At 41.1% G+C, this 21,922-nt stretch overlaps 1 protein-coding gene across 1 annotated transcript in view; it reads right to left on the bottom strand.

The window, feature by feature from the left end:
- DZANK1 (double zinc ribbon and ankyrin repeat domains 1) overlaps positions 1-21,922 on the bottom strand; it is a 73,878-nt gene that overhangs the window by 29,175 nt on the left and 22,781 nt on the right. Inside the window, exons 7-13 of the mRNA XM_075596267.1 lie at positions 19,477-19,562; positions 16,271-16,388; positions 15,520-15,633; positions 13,944-14,036; positions 11,177-11,299; positions 10,753-10,917; positions 7,677-7,896 (exon numbers count right to left, since the gene is read on the bottom strand). Of these exons, the coding sequence (XP_075452382.1) occupies positions 7,677-7,896; positions 10,753-10,917; positions 11,177-11,299; positions 13,944-14,036; positions 15,520-15,633; positions 16,271-16,388; positions 19,477-19,562 (919 nt within the window). The remainder of the gene's footprint in view (positions 1-7,676; positions 7,897-10,752; positions 10,918-11,176; positions 11,300-13,943; positions 14,037-15,519; positions 15,634-16,270; positions 16,389-19,476; positions 19,563-21,922) is intronic.

Genomic DNA, 21,922 nt, shown 5'->3' with positions numbered 1-21,922 from the left:
AATTGGGTATATTTGTACACTGTCTTCACTTGTTTTTAATTTGTAACAATTAACTCATCTGCTTTAGAAGCCTGCATTGTTTACTAAAATGCTGCAAATCTCTTCGGTAACAGATTTTAAAATGTCAATATACTGTATAGACCCAAAGTTACTCAAGTGTTTAAAAGCCTTATCGCACGATTAAAGTACACGAGATGCACTGGGGCTTAGCACAGTTTAGTAACTTTGGGCCATAATATCACATACACACAAAATAATATTACAACCCTGTTTTGTAATTCTGTGATTGACACAAGCCAAATGTTTCTTCATTTGAAGGCCATGATTTCCAAGTACATTCAGTCCTCGTTTTACAACGAATGGCTTATCCAACGCTATGCAATGCATACCTATATTCATTTCTACAATGCCAAAATGGCTTATCCACCGCTCTTATGACGCTTTGCAAAGTTGTTTATGTGTATATAATATATATATATAATATATTATATTACTTTCTCACTTACTGCCCCGCACCTCTGGAATGCCCTTCCCCTCAATACCCGACTAGCACCTGCTCTATCCACCTTTAAGACCCACCTTAAGACACACTTGCTTAAAGAAGCATATGAATAGCACTATGGATTATACTGGACACATGAAACATATACCTTGGCCCCCTGCAGACCCACTTACCAGAATTCCCTGGTACTGTCTCTGTACGTTCTCCCTACCTACCAATTAGATTGTAAGCTCCTCGGAGCAGGGACTCCTTTTCCTTAATGTTACTTTTATGTCTAATGCACTTATTCCCATGACCTGTTATTTATATTATCTGTTATTTATTTGATTACCACATGTATTACTACTGTGAAGCGCTATGTACATTAATGGCGCTATATAAATAAAGACATACAATACAGTATATACACTATATAATTTATGTGTGTGCTGCATATCTTATTGTCAGCGTAAAATATTTGGTGTATTTTAGTGTTAAAAATGCCTTCTGGAACGGAACCTTTCATTTAAACAGTGTTCCTGTGGGAAAACGTGTTTCGCTTTAAGACGTTTCGCTATCCAACGCCATTTTGAGTAACGCATTGTGTCGGATAACTGAGGACTGCCTGTATTAGATTTCATCAAATACATTCATCCCTTTGCGATATTAAAGCAGCAATCCACTCCGCTCGTTTTTTTACTTTTTCATTTACCCGCTCAAGCACCGGGCAGAATATGCGCCGGCCAGACACAAAATGGCTTTGGGGTCGGAGCCACTAGAAAATCGGATATTGCGGCTTTCTATTGGTTCAGGGTGGGTTAACAAAGATAGGTCCATTTGCTTTAAAACATTCTTAATTGGATCTGGAGGGTAGAAAATACAAACATTTGATCACATCAAATCAGAAAAAGAACTGCCAAATGCTGAATTGTTTAGGTACTTCCAGATCAGAGCGTTTTATAATAAATTCCCAAGCCGGCCAGCCAGAACAAATTTTGAGCAGCTGTGTTCTAGAGGAACGGACACAAGGGGACTAACATCAAGGATGTACAGGGAGGTGATCTGTCCTGAGACGACGGACGAACCCAGACTCGGTTATATTAGACAATGGGAAGCGGACGTAGGGGAGACCTTAGAAGACGAAGACTGGGACAGGATCCTGCAAGCGGCAGCCAAGAGTTCAATCTGCAACACGTTAAAGGAGAACGCATATAAGGTCCTCATGCGTTGGTACCACACACCAGTAAAACTCTCTAAATATGTCAGAGGATACTCCCCGCTTTGTCCCAAGCAATGCGGGGAAGTAGCTGACCTGCGACACATGCTGTGGTCTTGCACAAAGGTGGTCCCGATTTGGGAAAAAATAGAGATTGGTTGCAAAGGATACTCTGCTTAGAGGTTCCCCTGGGCCCGTGGCTGTTCCATCTGGACAGACGAATCCAGGGCGTGTCTAACGCGACACATAAATTGGTTGCACATTTTGCAACCACCACACGGTGCGAGATCGCAGCAGTGTGGAAACAGTCCGATTTACCAACCATCACCAAAATCAGGAACAGGATTTGGCATGTGTGCCGGATGGAGCCGGTGACGAGTTTGGTCAACGACTCCGGCCCAAACTTCCTAAAGGTCTGGTCGCCTTGGCTGGCCCCGACAGATATCCCGGGGGTGGAGGTTACCACAATTTTGCAGTGATAGCAGGAAATGCATTCTCCGGTAACCAAGCAGGGTCCACGACCACATAGCAACTGAACAGGTAGGGAGACTGGGGAGACGGTGTCCATGGGGAGCCAAGGTTAGAAGAAGTACTAGTAGACGCACAATTGTCGACCAATGTCAAGTATGAGGTCGATACGAGAGGCAAAGAACAGTCATCAGCCCAGCCACCAAACCCCCGCCCCCTCTCCAGGTCCCATTTCGTCCTGTGCCCCCGATCCTGTTGGTCCTGTCTGTCTCGTCGGTCCCGTAAGTCGTGATATACCACTCATGTCACTTGCCCTGTGTGTCTGTTCTTGTCTGTCCGTGCTTTTATATTATGGGTTGTATAAGCATTTGCCTATGGAATGTGTTACCATGTATACATTGTAAAACCCAATAAAACCAAAAGATATATATATATATATATATATATATATATATATATGTTCGCTACATTAACCTACATGGGTTCTCGAAGCTGGATTTGCCACCTCAGTCATGTCAATTAATTAAGAATGTATATATATATATATATATATATATATATATATATATATATATATATATATATATATATTGTGACATAGTCCAAAGATGTTAGGCAGCTTTCTGCCCCATTTTAGAGCAGAAAGTGCAGGAATAGCTAAAAATGATCCGTTCCACAGCTTCCCATTAACTCAGGCAGCTGGATGGAAAATCCAGACCACAGATTACAATGGCTCTAGTTCTCCCTCACCTGCTCTTCTAATCACATGCACAGGTATTTAGAGCAGAGACGTTTTGCATTTGACTCTCTCTCCTTAGAGCCTGGAGGCTGGGGGTATCGCTGCTCCCCTGTTTCCAGTTTCGGGGTTGACGACCCTCCAAGTATCACAGTACCAGAGGATTTGCCTGGACACGGGACCGAGTTCCCACCACGAACAGATAAGACCAAACAAATGTTTACTGCTGTTGCTAAAAGACTGTGCTGTATCTAAGTGACCCTAAATGAGAGAGCATTGTTTTAAGCTGGGGAACCAGTTTAGTTGGCCAGCAGCTGTTAGAGAGACTGATTCTATGTGTAGTTAGATCCCTGAAAGGGATAGGATTTTGTTTATATAATTTGGTTTCTTTTTACTTGAAATAACAGTGTGGGAAATACTGTAACAATGAAATGAGTGAACTGCTGAATGAAAGTATCTGAGTACCTCTAACCTACACATGTTAAAGCTGCAGTACCTTACTTGGATGAAAATAAAGCAGGCAGAAGCCTGAGTTAAGCAGCTTAATACTTTGCATGATCCTGTTTTTGTATTAAATAACCCTAGAAGACTGTGTCGGGAAGAACCCAGACAGACGTCAGCACTACAAAAGAGGGGCGTTTGTCACATATGGTGGAGAATGCGGGCAGACACTAAAAAGTCTGTGGGTTTGCAAATAAATGCGGGGGGTTAAAATGGCCGCCCAGCTGAACTAAAGTACAGATGCTATGAGTGAAGTCTGTCCCGCTGTGTATATCAGTTGTGCTTCTAGCATACACAGAGAATGTGCGAAGTGTGGATGCAATTGCACCCTGAACCCAAACAGAAAACCAAAATGTTTTGCTGAAGAGAAAAAAATTTTTTTGCATCTAGCAAGTGCTGTTTGTAAAGCTTATGCCTTTTGCTGAAGTGAGTGAATTTGCAGCTAGCAAGTGCTGTATGTAAGCTGCTGAAGTAAGTGAAATTGCAGCTAGCAAATTGTCCCTGCCGGGTTTCTAAAATGGCCGACGTGAAATGTTTGTTGTGTAATGTACGTAACCATACAAAACAGTGTCCCTTCAGGCCATACTATGATCACAACCCTGGAGGAGAGCCGTACCCACAGATGAATTTAGTATGCTGGGCCTGTCGTGAAGTAGGTCACATGGAAGATGTGTGCCCCAAAATTTTCAAAGACAAACAGCTGCAAAAGCAAGCAACGCCCTGTGAGTGCAAGCAAGATGTGGAAGCTGATACCAGTGAGTGTGTGCCCAGTACCACTGATATCTCTGGAGCTAATAAAGCAAAAAGAAAGAAAACTGTTCCTCAAGTCACAGGGGAAGTGACCGAGCCACTTGAACCTGCACTGTCAGGACATGCGTCAGAAAGGCGCCGAGATGAGCAACAGCCCATAGGGCCTGGCGCAATCGTCCCAGGAATGACGACACGCCTAGAGATGACAAAGGCTACTGCTACCATCATAGGCAGAGAGCCAAGCGAATCAAAGAAAACAAGAACTGACTGGAAACTATGCTATGAGATGTCCCAGAAAGATGTGCAAAACTTCATCACAGAGTTAGGGGTTTCTCGGCAAGAGGCTAGTGCGCTTAAAGCAGAGCTGGAACTCTCACGCCATGAGGTCTACGCTCGCAGCACAGAGCTGTGTACATTGAAGAAAACCTATGAGAATACCCTGAGTAATTTAGAGACTGTAAAAAGAGAGAATGTAAGTCTGACACAGAAAAATTCAGACTTGACTGACCAGATCAGTGAAGGTGATGAGAAGCTTCACCAAGCAGAAAAAGTGGAGAAGCAATTGATCCAGGAAAAGTTAGAAATGCAGGAAGCACTGCAGAATACAGAATCAGCGGCGATCCAGGCGACACAAACTGCAGAGCTCCAAAAAATGGAGGCGCTGATGCAAACCCAGAGCAAGCACCAGAAAGAGGTGAAGACCCTGAGGGAGGTCTGGCACGATCAGGTTGAAGAGCTGCAGAAGCAGATGGCTGAGCGCGAGATACAGTGCGCCAAGAGAGAGGAGGTGTCCGTCCGTCAGGTGGTTTGCCTGACACTGCGCTATAAAAGCGAGATGGCCGATATCTACAAGCAGCTGGACCACACGGCAAATGAGGGGGCCCGGCTGCAGCTGGAGCTGGACAAGACCCGGAAGGAGCACCTGCAGCTGCAGGTCAAGAATAGAGAAAATGAAACAGAGTTAAACCTCGCTCTGAAACAGATGACGGACATGGGAGAAGCGGCTAAAGTGGTTCAGTCGGGCTATCAATCCTACCTCCTAACCAAGCAAGCTGTACGTTCCTATACGTGTATCTTCAATGCTGTTGCAATATTACGATTTGCTATAAAGATGAAGTTGGAGAAAGAGATTCCAAGGCTAAAAGAGACACGGTCACAAAAGGAGACCAGGGAAAGTAAACTCAATGCCCTCACTGATGACAAAGAGGAAGGAGAAAGAATTGACTTTGATTGTGCTGCTGTTATTCCAGAAACAGATAGGCACCCTCCTGAGAATATTCTCCCTGATCTGGAATTCAAAAATCCAGATCCTCAATTTCATTTACGTTGTCCAGAAGATTATCAAACTAGTGGACACACCCAGGACAACACAGAAGATGTTTTAGCCAAGTGGGTGGCAGTTCCTGAAAAAACAAACTTGTTGACAGATCCTGATGACATGGTTAATATGGACTACGTTTGTACAGAGGCAACTAGGTCTCCAAAACCCAAAGGCCTGGTAATGGCCACAAAAGGGAAATCAAAGATTGAAAAGAAAAAACAACGAAGGTTAACACGGCGCCTGAATAGTTCCATATCTCACCAATCTGGACCACACTGTGGAGCCAAGGAGAATCTGGTCCAAGGGTCTCATCAGAAGCTAAAGAAACAGTCCAGTCATTTGCAGGTTGCAGCGGGCTATGAAATAAAGTCAAAGGATGCAATAGACTGGAAGTCAAAAAAAAAAAAAAAAAAAAAATGTTTGGGGGAACTGACCGATTTATTTTTTTTATTACACGTGTGGACTATGTCACGGACACTTAACTATGCAAATAAGCATTTTGTCAATATTACAATGTTATATTGGTTCTCTGTGTTGAAAATGTAGCTAAACTACAAATTAATATACAGGGTTGATGGCCCTTAAGATTACAAGGCTGTAGTATAAGAGAAAAAATATTGGTAGCTTACAATATGGGAAAAAAAAAAAATGCCCTTTTCGGTTGGTAAATTTATAATGAAGTTCATATTCGTGTCATGTAAATACTTAATGTTGTACTGAGCAGTTAGCTCAAGTATTTCAGGTAGGACGCTCACCCCAGTGAGGTCCATGGCCGCTCACCCCAGTAGGTGTGAGCTGGGGAGGGGGATATGTGACATAGTCCAAAGATGTTAGGCAGCTTTCTGCTCCATTTTAGAGCAGAAAGTGCAGGAATAGCTAAAAAATGATCCGTTCCACAGCTTCCCATTAACTCAGGCAGCTGGATGGAAAATCCAGACCACAGATTACAATGGCTCTAGTTCTCCCTCACCTGCTCTTCTAATCACATGCACAGGTATTTAGAGCAGAGACGTTTTGCATTTGACTCTCTCTCCTTAGAGCCTGGAGGCTGGGGGTATCGCTGCTCCCCTGTTTCCAGTTTCGGGGTTGACGACCCTCCAAGTATCACAGTACCAGAGGATTTGCCTGGACACGGGACCGAGTTCCCACCACGAACAGATAAGACCAAACAAATGTTTACTGCTGTTGCTAAAAGACTGTGCTGTATCTAAGTGACCCTAAATGAGAGAGCATTGTTTTAAGCTGGGGAACCAGTTTAGTTGGCCAGCAGCTGTTAGAGAGACTGATTCTATGTGTAGTTAGATCCCTGAAAGGGATAGGATTTTGTTTATATAATTTGGTTTCTTTTTACTTGAAATAACAGTGTGGGAAATACTGTAACAATGAAATGAGTGAACTGCTGAATGAAAGTATCTGAGTACCTCTAACCTACACATGTTAAAGCTGCAGTACCTTACTTGGATGAAAATAAAGCAGGCAGAAGCCTGAGTTAAGCAGCTTAATACTTTGCATGATCCTGTTTTTGTATTAAATAACCCTAGAAGACTGTGTCGGGAAGAACCCAGACAGACGTCAGCACTACAAAAGAGGGGCGTTTGTCACAATATATATATATATATATATATATATATATATATATATATATATATATATATATATATATATATATATATATATATATATATATACATTCTTAATTAATTGACATGACTGAGGTGGCAAATCCAGCTTCGAGAACCCATGTAGGTTAATGTAGCGAACGTCACCTACTACATAAACCAAAAACAGCTTCTGCTCTTTTTGGGGATTAATTGTTCTTCCTCTGTATACAAAATGCCATGCTGAAGGAGTGCCTCAGTGCTAAATCACTCAATCTCCTTGTGCCTAAGGAAACTAAAGTAGAGTGTATGCACTTCGGAGCATAAACTGATTATGGCTGTAAAATTCTATATTCTTATAGGTGTATATATATTTATTTAAAAAAAACATATATATTAGGAAATATTTTTATTTTGCTAAAGAGGTTCTTAAGTATAACATATGCAGAGCCGTACCGGCGCAGTGTAGCACATGTAAAAATCTCAGAAAACAAGAACAATTAATTGTATTGCCATCTGCATTGTGGACATTGACAATATGATCTGGTTATCTGCCTACAGAACCTGTGGTTGCCTCTATATTTTCCATTCTTTTCCCCCCTCACCTCTGCCTGGACTGATGGCTGTGACCAGCGGCTTACGATCGCTCATCTTCTCCCTCCTGTCCTTCTCTGATAACATATCCATTTCCTTTTTCTCTATTAGTTTGCTGGATGGGTAAAATAACCCAACCGTTTGGGTTCCTTTCTCCATTTTGTTGGTGTCCAGCCGGGGGTTTGGCAAGGAGACGCTTAAAGGCTGCCAGGAAGTACGAGTCTGTTCCTTCTGTCAAAAGTTGCATCATAACAGCAGAAATAAATTATCTTTGATGATTAAATTAGCAGACTACAAAAAAATCATCATGAGTTTAGGTCAGACGATCTAAAGCCAAATCCCTACATATGTCATTCGATCACTTATCACTTAACATCACGTATATATTGATCAAGTTTCTTATTGTGTAGAGAAATTGCCATTTTTATTAGAGCCCTGTCCGTCTGACAAATGCAACAATGACCCTGGTGATGGTTTATTTTTTATGTTGCCACTATTGATGTTGTTCATCATTTTTATGTTAATTTGAATACAAGTTTAAAATAATATTTGGTAACACAGCCACAATGTCAAATTCCCAGGCAGAAAAAAATGTAAATCACAATACTGTGATATAGGGTATCCAAATGTTTCATAATTTTAACACTATGAATACAAATTATTATTAGATTTGCTCAAATACATTTATCCATTTGTAAAACAACCCAGTGTCGTTTTAAATGAGAATACCACTTCCTCGAGCATTGCTTGAAGTACGCCAACGTACCAGATAAGTACAGAAAGCCAAAAGTGTAAAAACAGGTATTAGCATATTAAATGAATAGATCAGTGTGCATCCATGTATTTATTTTCTGCAATGCAAATTAATGTGCAGAAAAAAATACATCTAATTACTACCATTCTAAAGTGCAAAAAATAAAAAATGTTTTAAACAGGTATATACCATATTTTTTTCGATATAAATCTGTATGGATTTTAAATTACAATAGTGGAATATATATATACACACAGCACTCAGGTAGTTGAGGTATAAGTATATTTAATGAAGACAAAACAAGGCACAATAAACCGACATTTCGGTCCCCAAACGGGACCTTTCTCAAGGTGGTGCAATGAGTGAATGGGACTGTGAGACATTTAAACCCCTAAAGCCAGGTGAAACATAATTAATGTGAACAAAAACAATTCATTAGTTAAAATCATGCCATACCTGTGCGCCCACGATCTCTATGACGCTGATATCGGCCATTTTGAGCCTGGCGGGTGGCCATCTTTGCTCGGGTCCCACTTATGCATGCCCAATGCTTATTTCCCTACTGCGCATGTGCGGTCTATGTGTACTTGTTGCCAAGGCAACTACAAGTCCCTGCGGCCATTTTGAAAATAATCACGCATTAACGTTATAGGAAACAACCCAATTTGAAATCTTCATTGAGTCTTCTTGGGCTCAGCATATCCAGGCAGTGAATCGTCCACGCTTCAAGTTGAAGGAGTAGTTATTGCGATCACCCTCGCTACCTGGGGCATGGGCTTGCATTATTGTCATACACCATAGAGAAGACAAACCGTGTTGGTGCTCTTTGAACTGCCCAGCAACTGGTTGATGGTTGAGATCCTCTTTATTGTCTGTATCTGCCAATGCCTTACGGATAGTGGACCGATGTAGACTGAGGCGTTCCTTCAGCATTCGCATGGTCTTTCCCACAGATTTCAAATTGGGTTGTTTCCTATAACGTCAACACAATCCCGAAATATGAATTTATCGATAACTATATCTGCTGACAATAGAATGTTCTCATTTCCACAGCAGTGCCTTGTGGATGTCGTTAAACCAGTGATGTGAAGTAGGACAGCCCTGGAGAATATATCTAACCTTTTGGACTGCTGAAACTGGGAATTTTTCCACAGCCAAGTTAATAATCATCAGTATTCTTGGCAGTAATATTCAGGACTTCACTTGAATCATATCCATGCCCTTGTACATTGAGTGTGTGTCATAGTATGCCATGGTTACCCAATCTTTTCCCTTTATGCTTACAGGACTAATGTACTTTATCACACTCTGTTGGACTCTAAATGGGGTCCCCTTTGGGATCCAACACTTAGCCACTGTCATAATATGCATCACCATTATGTCTCTACCACATAGACTATGTGGTATCAGTCTAATTATTGTATTCATTGAACAGATTCCTTAAAAATGACATTGTCATAGTATGTATGATTTTCTATGTCCCCAACCACTTTCTTCACTATTTGGGTGTTTTCATACATTGCAACCATATCCACATTATGCTCTCTTGCTATGCAAGGTTCCTCTGCTCTCCCCATAGTCTGTGGTGCTCATCACATTGGCACACAGTACTAGGTATATTTCCATTACAAATACTATAGTGCTTCACAGCCATAGCGTCGGGTTGCATCCCGAGCGTCTGCTGCTTCATTTCGCGCATGCGCAGCACTACTAGTGTCATTGCGCATTATTTTCAAATGGCTGCCGATGACTTTTATTTGCCTTGGCAACGAGTACACATAGACATGCGCAGTAGGGAAATTTACACATGCATAAGGGGGACCCGAGCAAAGATGGCCACCCACCGGGTTCAAAATGGCCGATATCAGCGTCATAGAGATCGTGGGCGCACAGGTATGGCATGATTTTAACTAATGAATTGTTTTTGTTCACATTAATTATGTTTCACCTGGCTTCAGGGGTTTAAATGTCTCACAGTCCCATTCACTCATTGCACCACCTTGAGAAAGGTCCCATTTGAGGACCGAAACGTCGGTTTATTGTGCCTTGTTTTGTCTTCATTACATATACTTATACCTCAACTACTTGAGTGCTGTCTACCGATTTCATGAAACAACGGTATCGTATTTTTTTTATGGGACATGCACCTACCTATATACCTACTTTTGGAAGTGCCGGCTGCCGCATACATATTTTTTTTTTTTTTTTTGTGTGCGTACACAAAATTTGATGGCAGATAAGAACCACTTGGCCTACCTCGTCTTGTCATAAGGAGTGGATTGTCAGTTATTCCATGAATGAAGACGGTGTATATAATACAGAATTCTGCTCACCCCAGAGAATGCCAGTTGTTCTCCATCACTTAACATCCTGTTGTGCTGAGAGGAATATCTTGCTGGAGGCTCTAGGTAAACACCACAAGAGACGCAGAAATGGGCGTAGGGATGGTTGCTTGCACTACACTTGGAGCAGGTGATGTAACTCATTGAAGGACCAGGCTAAACAATACAAAACAACTTTGTCTAACTGTTATTCAACAAACACACATACACTAGTTTTTATTTAAAGCAGGAACTCTCAATTCTTAAGTAGCGCTACATAAAAAACACTTTTTTTTTTTAAATGGGAAACATTTAAGTTTACATAAAAAGTAGACAAACTTATCATCTTGTTGACATAGATAAATGGCTGCACAGTATTCTAGAACTGTCATTCCCTTATTGTTCTGACATTATAACAATGTAAATATAACAACACCTTTGCTCCACACCAATCACAAAAACGAGCATCAGAATGGTTCACACGGCCACACTTGGAACAGGACTGCATCTTCCCCAGCTGGTTGGATAAAGGTGGTGCAGACTCTCCATTGAATATAGGCTACCATCAAGAAAGATAAAGTAATGACGGGAAATTGTACAAAGGAACACATGATAAGTTATTATACGCTTTATTGCAATTGAATATACATGTGATAAATTAAAGAGCCCCAAAACGATCGCTTAGTTATAGCATGCACAGTAGCATAGCCACACTTCAAGATGTTCTGTCAATCCTATTGATGTTTAAGCATCTACTGTATAACAGACAACATCCCCAGATGCTCCATGGGATAATATATTGGATTGGTTGGTTATCAAACCGAGGGAGATAGGGATTTATTTGCTACCTATACCCCTTGATTAATATTTAGATCCTACCACCTACAGGGGTGTTGAGGGATCCGTCACCGCGTCGTTGTTTTAAACCCATATATTTTAAAGATTATGTTAATAAATGAGTTTTAATATATGTCATAATACATCTACTAGGGGATCAGAGTGCCCTTAACTGGTTTTACTTGTCTTATGTAAGTTTATCGTACATGTATATACAGCAGTTGGGTGAAAGATAGCTACGGCCTGGATGAAACCCAATGGTCCATCAGTTGAATAAAGTTAAATCTAGGATATGGAGGGTCTTTCTGATGAAACATTTGACTAGTATTCAATACAGCCAAGGTACTCAAGGGTATGCAAAAGTAACAACGAATAATGTATTCCAACAAAAAAAACACCCAAAAATACAAGGATAATGAAAAAAAAAAAAAGTATGAACATGTGAGACCATAAATCATTAGGGAACGTCACAAGGAGGGGGTATGTACAAATGTACCCGGTTACTGAATACAATGAATGTGCACAAAAAATGTATTTACATATAGCAGCAGCAGTATGGAAAAGCCAACTTCTTAGCAGCAGTAAGTAAATATGGCATACTAAAACAGCCATTGTAATGGCCTACTAACACAGCATGTAATATCAATGCTGTGCCAACACCTAAATAGATGACAAAGGTCTCACATGTTAATACAGTACTTATTATTTTATTTTTCATTGCCTGTGTATTTTTGGGCGTCCTAATTTGGTGGTGATGTTTGTTTTAATTTTTTCTCAGTTTTGTTGTCTCCCTAGGGGTGCACCCCATTTAGCTACATTGATTGTGTTGTGTTTATTATTTATGGGCTGTAGTGCAGACTTTTTTCTATAATTAGTATTCAATCTGACTCTCCAAATTTTGAAGAGTTTGTGAGCTTTGCATAACAGCTTTAGGCAACAACAATTTCCCAAGGGGGATATTACAGGTGGGATTTTACCCTTTTCCCATAAATGATATGGGGTATCACTTAGCAGGGGCGCGAAGAGCTGGGACCCGGGAGGGGTTTCAAATAGGTGCAGTCTATTTACCTTAGAGAGTTCTACCTCTATGTAATAATGTATGATTATGTATGACCTGTGTCAATGTAAACAGACATTTCTGTATAAAAGTGTGATGTTGTAACGAAGCCCTAATTACCCCTTCCCCTACCTTTCTCTTGCTGTACCCTTCCCCCCCTATGTTAAAAACAAAAACCGAGATACAATACAAACCCAACATCTCCTTCTTACAGAACATACCGTGTATTATTAATGTTACACAGATGAGTAAATCAATGAACATGAATTCAAATCAATGAACATGAATATCAACCCATTATTACCATCACATAAAAAAAAAGGTATTGCAACAATATGCAAAAACATAATAATGGACGTAAAACGGAATTACTTATTTTTAACAAAATATATATTAGTGAATTCATTTGTTTTGGAAGGGATTTAGGGCCATATTTATTTAGCAGTGCTACTCCATAAGAAACCTTCTAGCATGGCTTAGTAAATATGGATGTAGGGCGTCTTGTGACATGGAAGGCGTCTTAGGCTGAGTCCATGCTCTCTGCTTGCTCGCTGAGGCGCACTGAGGCTCAGGGAAAGCGGGTGCTTTCCCTGGCCTTGCGGTTGCTTACCGCACGCGCTGTCAGCGGGCCGTCAGGGGGCGGGCCGGGGGCGGGCGCGTCACTGGCCGGGGGCGCGCCAATGACGTCACGGAGCTGGTTCGCCCTCATTGGGCGAACCGCTCACGTGACCGGCCTGTCGCGCCGGCAAGCGGGGGAATTTAAAATTCCCCTAAGACCTGCGCTTCCGCAAGCGCGCGGAAGCGCAGGTGAGCCCCTACTAAAGCCGCTCTAATTGCGGCTGTAGGGGCTCAGTGCTGAGCGGGAGCGCGCCTCAGCACGCTTCCGCCAGCAAGCGGTTAACATGGCCGAGGCCTTATGCAGTAAAGCCACTTAGTAATAAGCATGGCCCTTAACCTTCAATCTTTTGTTGATCTTTTCCAACTACAAAGATCATATTATGCCAATTTATTACGTTTTGCCATTGGTTGTGATTCCTTAAAATGGGTGAACAACATTTTTACATTAAAGAAGAAGTTTCTGGACTTTTTAAGGTCTGAAACTTACAAATCTGTTACTTCTCTGGTAGCAATATGGCTACTAAAATGCTTGCACTGTGCCATTTTAGCTGCAGTATTTGCTTCTATGTTGGCTTCCTCTGGGACGTTGTTGCATGCACTTGTTTCCATTTCAGTGCTCTCTCACAGTTACTTTTCCCTAACCAAATAATAAAAAGACTTCAGGTATGAAAGAAAATGGAACACGTTGTACCGTTTTCGTTTCTGGCAGCCTGGCCTCGCAGGTCACGCAGTGTTTCAGATTGATGGGATTTCCAGTTCCACAAAAGCCACAGATTGCTTTGTCCTTTCAACCATTGAAAAAATAAATAAATTACTATTTAATAGTGAGAGAAAACAGTGAAACGCCAGATAAAAACAAATCTGCCTTTTTTTTTTAATCTAAAGCTACCAAATGTCCCAGTTACCCAGAGTAGTCTTGGTTTGTACAAGGTCTGTAGAGAAAAACACTTAAATTGGGGATTTCTGTGTATTCTTTATCTGTGGCGTATGATGGCTACAATTTTCAGAGCATACTCAATTTCCAGTATATTGTGGTGTCACGTAAACCTGTCCTGGTAGAGCCGCACAGAAATTGGTCACTTTAGCATAACCTTCTCTTGTCTGAGATACAATCTGACACTAGCTGCAAGGCTGAAAAGGCTCTCACATGGCGTCATGATCTTTATGCACTGGTGTCACTGGCTTTGTGCCCAGAGTTAACCCCTGAGTTAACTCAGTTAACCCCTGAGTGATGGCGAGTCCCATAATAAATGTATTTGGCTAGCCAATACTGCTGCTCTCATTTTGGGTTGTACAGTATACAGCAGGGCCCCGGGTATACGACGGGTTCAGTTCCAGAGGCCCGCCGTATAGTGAAAATCGCCGGAAAGCGGATCCGGTGATTTTCAGTGCTGCGCATGCGCAAACCGGCATTTTCGCCATTCTGCGCATGTGCGACCGACGGTCTGCGCACGCAACCGGCGGTCAGCACAAGCGCGACGGGCGCACCCGCCCGTTCTGCGCATGCACGATTTTAAATTCAGCATGGCGGCCCCCTTCTCGGTGCCGCCGTATCAGCGGATCGCCGAGAAGCGGGGCCCTGCTGTATAAGAATTCTAGACAATAAAGCATTAAGCAATAATATTATATATCTATATAGAATGTGACAATGTATAATTCTACATTCTTACCTAAGCTGGCAATCGTTTAGTGCTCCGGTTATAAATATGTCAAAATCCTGATTGTGTGCCTGACTTAATGGCCACCTTCTAACTTTGTTTTGCAGTCTGTGAAATGCTGCAGCTGATATGTAACATTATATTATGAAGTAACAAATTATTGTTGCAGCTTTCAGAGTAATTAGACAGTCTGCTGTTTGGAATACAGCAACAGATCGGTTTATGATACTTTGTTGCCAAAGAGCAGAGCTCAAAAAGGTGTCAGAGCCGGTTTCAAAAGAGTAAGTAGATATGACCTAAATGGTTGCTGTAGCAACCAAAAAATGATCAGTACATTTAAAAAAAATAATAATAATAAATCATAAAAAATGGCAAGAGTTTAAAAAAAAATTACAAATGCACAGGATTATATGATAGAATTGATTTAAATAACAAAAAAAAACAAACAAAAAAAATAAGTTAGTAGCAGATATATTATTTCTGTCTTCTACATGTGTGGTGGGTGGATTTTGTCACATTGTACTCATATTTTCATTGTATCTGGGATTCCCCGTATACAGCTGGTTTGGGTTTTTTATTTATCTTACACCTTTGTAATTCATTATTTACCTTTAAGTGGATACTGGCCTGGGGTTGCATCTGATCAAACAGAGGCGCTTCACATACAATACAGGAATATGTGTTCATTGGTACCATGCTCCTGCACTCCACACAGAGCCCCATCTGTAATGCAAAGAAAACATCAAAATAAAGAAGAGCAGCAATAACATAACTTACCTACAGTACACGTTCCATTGCACATATCGAAAAATATTATTTTCTGTGCAAAGATTTCCATAATACAGAACAATCAGTAATTCAGATGTATATAGACAAGAGTCTTCCCTGCACCTAGTAGAATGAACACAGGAACACTATAGTTCGCCAAAAAATACATATTTTTTACTGTTCATGGGGAAAAAAAATACAGGAGGTAGAAGCACCTCATATCATGGGTATATTATATTCACAGAGAAAAACACAGAGGAAGTAATCCCAGATGTGTCTCTATCCCAATAGTAAACAATTTTACAACACTTAATGCAGCCAGCCAGGAACAGCCTCAAAGAGAGCAAAATATCTATATTTCTGAAGGAAAGAATAAATCTGAAGGAACAATAACGTTAGTAAAATCTCATCTGTTTCCGGGTTAGGGGAAAGTCAAAAGCAAAAGATGACAAAATGAGACGGTCAGTAGAACAGTCTCAAAGCACAGAGGGGCTGAAGAACAGGTGTCCCCACCCTGCATGCTCTTTGGCACTACAATATGTTTGGCAGGGCGAAAGCAGAATAACAGCAGTACTTGGGGAAGCTTGTTCACCTGTGCTCCTTCAGGGGGCGGGAGGCGACGGCCAGGCACCGGTGGCACAGGGGAGCCACATTCCTGACAAAAGCGGGCAAATGGGTCAGACGGGCGAGGGGCTAAGCAGTGAGAACACCTAGAAACCAGGGGGCAAGGCAGTTTGTAAGTAACAAATCATTTGAACAAATATGGTTAGAGATGATGCGCTTATGATGTCCATTTAACAATACTGTGCAGTTATTGGCACACAAAAATATGGCGTCAGGAGTCTGAGGATAGGTAGGTGAAGCAAACTTAAAGCATTATGATCATAACAATAGGAAAGGTTGTGAATCATCCCGAGACAAACAGCAATGGGACAGCTAGAATAGCAACATAAAAAGAAATCTGAGAACAAGGTAAAGAAAAAGTCATTTTAATTAAGCATGGTATATGACGAACGTGTGTTCACGTAATCTAGTTTGGGGTATTGTACGCTTTGATGAATGTCCAATGTGCACAGGTTTGGTCCTTTCAAATGCTTAAATCTGGCCTTCAATAAACAGTGATACATGTTTTTGTTCTAATTATACAAATGTATTTGGCTTGTAGGCTTTTGGTGACCATCCAAATGTCCACCCATTTCCAGCTGCATGTTTTGGCTATCTATCTATTACACATAAACATCATTTGTAAATTCCATGCTATGTGCACCCTATTGAAAGTTAAGTATTTTTGAACCTTATATTTCTTTTTGTTTGGAGTGCCCCGGACATCATCTTTTTAAACATAAGTTGTAAAGTGACTGCCTTTGGGTGACATTATGCATTTATTTTCTTTTTATCATGAAAGATAATGTATCAAATGTGGCTCACAGGATCTCATCTGCGAGCTGTCACACGGAACTCAACATGTTATGTGCATGCATGCACAGCAATATTTATTACATATTAATAGCCACTGTTAGGGTGACTTGTAAATCTGACATGGGAGGCCCAACCAGGTGTCTTTGGTACTAATATAATAGACTGAGAGAGACTATATTTGTCCTCACCGTAAACTGGCTAGTAAGGGGCCAGCAACTGAGATAACATGAGCTGTAAGAAAGACTCTAGTTAATCAAACATGATTTTCTACTTAATTATAGAAGTTGGGTGTTGCACTTACTGTACATTAGCTTAAAATGAGTACAGGTACTAACTTTTATTGTTAGCAAAACCACTCACAAAAGTTATCAGCACAAAAGTTTAGGCTTTCGACTTGCCTTCATCAGGTTCGTGGTTGAAAGCGATTTGAGTATACTTGATGGCTAGCCGTTTAGACAGTAATGGTCCGGGATGACACCACACCGCTGGTTGAATTCAAACTGTATATATTCTCATGTATATGCAAAATAATGTTTATGTGCAGTTTCCCAACTCATGTTAAACCAACTCCTGAGAATAAAGAGCACTGGTACGAACACATTAATACACGTCCAAGTTGAATATTTCACTGCTCTGCAGCTGTGTAATACAGCAGGGATAAGCTTATAGGGGTTCATGTTAAAATGGATGAGATGTAAAGAATGAGACACTGTGCTCATTTGCATGTCATTACCCAGAATCCCTGGCTGCAGTGGAAGCACTGTTTGTTACGCCAAAATGGGGAAAGACATGGTTGCAGACCAGTCTGGGACATTTAAATGCACCACAAGTGGTATTTTTATTTACTGTACACTGCTCTGCAATAAACTGCAGGCTCTCTGTGGGTGGTTATATGTAACTTTCATCCCCTCCAAATTTCCATTGTCACAGCCCTTTAAAGACACACACTTGTCGAATGTGCTAAGCACTTAAAATAATTTACCCAACCTTTCTCGAATTGCCTACGTGTTTCAGCATTTATGCCAAGAACCAATGAGGAGAACAAGCGTACAGCAAAAGAAAGTCAGCGGGTTCCATGCTCTGCTGCCTACCTGTGGTCATTACTTTATGCACTAATAATGCAAGTTGAAAAGCACAATCCACCCACCCAAAAGGCTCCTAAACCAAAGCGCTCTTACTATATTAACCACTTTTCCTTTCAAGAATCTTTAGAAGTAAATTAGTGTAGAAGTTTGAATTAGAATTTTGTGAAGATGCAACAACAATCTCGTAACGATAGCCAAAAAAGTACGTCGTCATTTTATTTTTTAAAACGAACTCTCATGAATTGCACTTTTAAAACAAAACCAAAAACCCTCAAGGATGCAAAACCTATTTTATATAGTTAAAAAAAGAATATGAAAAACTAGGAGGGTAATATTATCCTTTGCAACTACACAAACAAAATTATTTATACTTTTCTTACAGAGAATTGAGAAAGCTACCTTAGGTCCGTAATATAATGGGCGCGGGCGTGCGCGCCTGTGCGAACGCTCGTGCACGTGACGCACACTTTTCGTGTGTACGGTCCATGCTGCTGTGAGCGACAGGCTTGGAAGGTACGGTGTGTGTGTCACTGTGTGTTTGTGTGTCACTGGGGAAGGTGTGTGTGTATTAAAAAAAAAAAAAAAGGCATGCTGTGAGAAGAAAATTCTTTATTAATATTGTGCAACTTTATACACACATACATACACATATACACACACTGCAGACACTGAGTGGTAGCGGCGCGAATACTTACTTTTCTAAGTCTTCACCCCTATCGCCCGGCTCCACGCTCACTGCTGTGCGCGCGCGTGGCCCTAGTATACAATGGCTGGCTAACCACAGCCAATTATAAGTGCCGCGCGCTCGCCCACTATATTACGGGCCTAAGATATGTAAATGTTATCAGAAGCATTTGGATGAAGGAAGAAATGAGAATGAAGCTTGAGGTAAGAGGGGGGTTGTGTGTAGGGTGGAGATTTGTGCAGGGGTCGGGGAAAGGGCATTGTTGGCAGGGATGTGAAAGTGGCATAGATACAAGAACAGGAGGGACGATTGTATGCAGAGTGAGAAACGGAGGAACCGGTTGGAGTAAATGGTGTTTGGTGGAGGGGAGAAGAGAGGGAATGTGGTACATGGGAAGGAGAACAGGAACAGGGAATAGTCAAAGGGAAAAATAAAAAAAAAGAACAAAACAAACATTTTCAGTGAGGGGGATATGTACAATTGCATTTTATCCATTTTAAATCGTTTTTATGGTTAGTGCAAATCTTGCATTACTAGTGCACACATGCTCAGTGTATTTTGTCCAACCCTGGTAATACATATATGTCAAAATTATGCAAATAAGCTTACTTGAGGAAGTCCGTCTGTCTCTGGATTCTCATGCTCTGGGTACTTGTCAGACTTTTTTTAAGAATAGGTTCTGCAGAACTGTTCAGCTAAAACAACAAGATGTGTGAACACATTTAAGAGGCAGTTCCCCCAGCATGGCATTAAAAAAAACAAAAAAATATTAGATTTCTTCACAATAACAAATAGTGTCCGTTTTCACCTCAAGATTTTTTTTTTTTTTTTCCAACTGTATTTTATTCATAAAAAATGTATCCCAAAATTAATATGGCTGCTAAATGCCTCTCACTTAGGCCTCATCCCCACTGCTCACAGCTGCTCGCACGGCGCGAACAAGATACAGCCGTCTATGGGGCCGGCCACAGTCACTGCCTGCGTGCGCCTGCAGAAAGGGTGATGCGCGGCCACCTTTGCCAAAAGACAAGATTTATTTCTTTTGGCAAAGCGGCCTAGCGATTGTCAACGTCCCAGCAGCAGTTCAGCCAATGAGGAAGAACTAGCCGTGTGACATCATGGCCCTGCCCCACCACACCCCCCTCTCCAGTCGCAATCTCCTGCTCTTCTCTGGACGCGCAACCACAGATCGCGGCTGAAATTGGTGGATGAGTCGCCAGGTGCTCCGACGCGCGCGTGCACGCAATTACATTAGTAGACCTCAAAGATCCTTATCTGAGAAGATTAAGTTAAGATTTATTTGACTGATAAGATCCTTTGTAGACTACATAGAAAACAGCTCAGTGCTGCCTGGTAGAGTGGAGCCTTTTTAGCAGTCTTGGCCTTTTAAAATAAAAATGCAAACAACAAAACAAGTGTAAAAAAAAAATACAACAACAAGCTCGGAAAGCAGCTTCACATTGAGCTCACTTTGAAAGTGCACCTTTAAATAACAGTATCGCTGCAGAACACCACACACACTTTGGAGGCAAATGGGGGGGAAAAGGAAGCAAAGCAACAGCAAGCAAAAAGGGACACGGGACCCCGACTTCAGTAGAATATTGATGAAAAGGTTTATTAGGTCATAGACAAAACATTAAAAAGAAAAAATGTCCAAAAGCGTTTCACACCGCTAGGGTGATTTCTCGGGGAGTCTATGACCGAATAAAGCTTTTCATCAATTTTCTACTTTAGTCGGCTTCCCGTATGCCTTTCTGCTTGCTGCTCATCCTTTTTTTCATTTGCGTTTCTACATACATCAGAGGCAAGCTAGAGAGACGGATTCTAATCAACCAACTCCAGCTGTATCAATAAGAGTCCCTGTACGTTTGCTAGCAGCACACAGGAGAGTAATAACACTGGAGACCCCAGGTTCCATATAGGAGGGAAGCATATTATCTTACCCTCCGCACTGGTCCTGGATAAGTGTATTTCCTGGAAGATTCAAACATGATTGAAGTCTCTATATATGCAATACTTATTTACGTTTATTTGTACAAGACAGCATGTTTTCATATCACGTACTTTGGAGATAGCCCAAACTGACAAAGGGTTCATAGAGTGCTAGATTTCCCTAAATGCACAAACAAATAAAACCCCAGTTAGGTTTCCAGGCATGGAATGCCACCCTGAGGGGTATTGTAGCATGTAAAGGGGGAAATTACTTAATGGTAACTTATATTCAAATGTATCAAGAGCCAAGTAATAAGTAAAAAATTGGTGGTAATTAAAGTCATGGTGCAGTTTTCGTGTAAAGCAGCTTTCAGATTCAAAATGGAACCGGAAATCCTGTGTGTCTATATGTATAAAGTCAAAGAAAAAAAGAACAAAGAACCTACAAGAAAAGCACTCAAGGTATAATCCAAAAATTTAAAAAAGGTTTATTAAAGACAGACTAACAAGCACAACTTACAAAAAAAACAAACAAAAACAAAAAAAAAAACCTTACACCCGTATATATATATATATATATATATATATATATATATATATATATATATATATATATATATATATATATATATATATATATATATATATATATATATATGCAACCGCAAGGCCAGGGAAAGCGGGTCTCAGCGAGCCTCAGCGAGCAAGCAGGGAGCATGGACTCAGCCTTAGGTACACACATACTGTATACTAAATCTAATGCATTGTAGAGAACTTCCACGATGGAGTGAAGCAGAGCACAGCAATAAAGTTGGGGGCTAGACACCGGTAGGTATGAGGTTAAAAAATCCTTTAATCCATGGTTGACATCATGGTGTAGTGGTAAGTTTAAATCTCTAACGCGTTTCGGCCCGTCGCCCTTTGTCAAAGAATATTCTATTTGACAAAGGGCGACGGCCCGAAACGCGTTAGAGATTTTAACTTACCACTACACCATGATGTCAACCATGGATTAAAGGATTTTTTAACCTTATACCTACCGGTGTCTAGCCCCCAACTTTATTGCTGTGCTCCGCTTCACTCCATCGTGGAAGTTCTCTACTATCTTACACATCATGCGTGA

This window comes from Ascaphus truei, chromosome 4, assembly GCF_040206685.1.
Source record: "Ascaphus truei isolate aAscTru1 chromosome 4, aAscTru1.hap1, whole genome shotgun sequence".
Lineage (NCBI taxonomy): Eukaryota > Metazoa > Chordata > Amphibia > Anura > Ascaphidae > Ascaphus > Ascaphus truei.
Note: the sequence above shows the minus strand (reverse complement) of the source record. Positions and strands in the feature narration are given on the sequence as shown.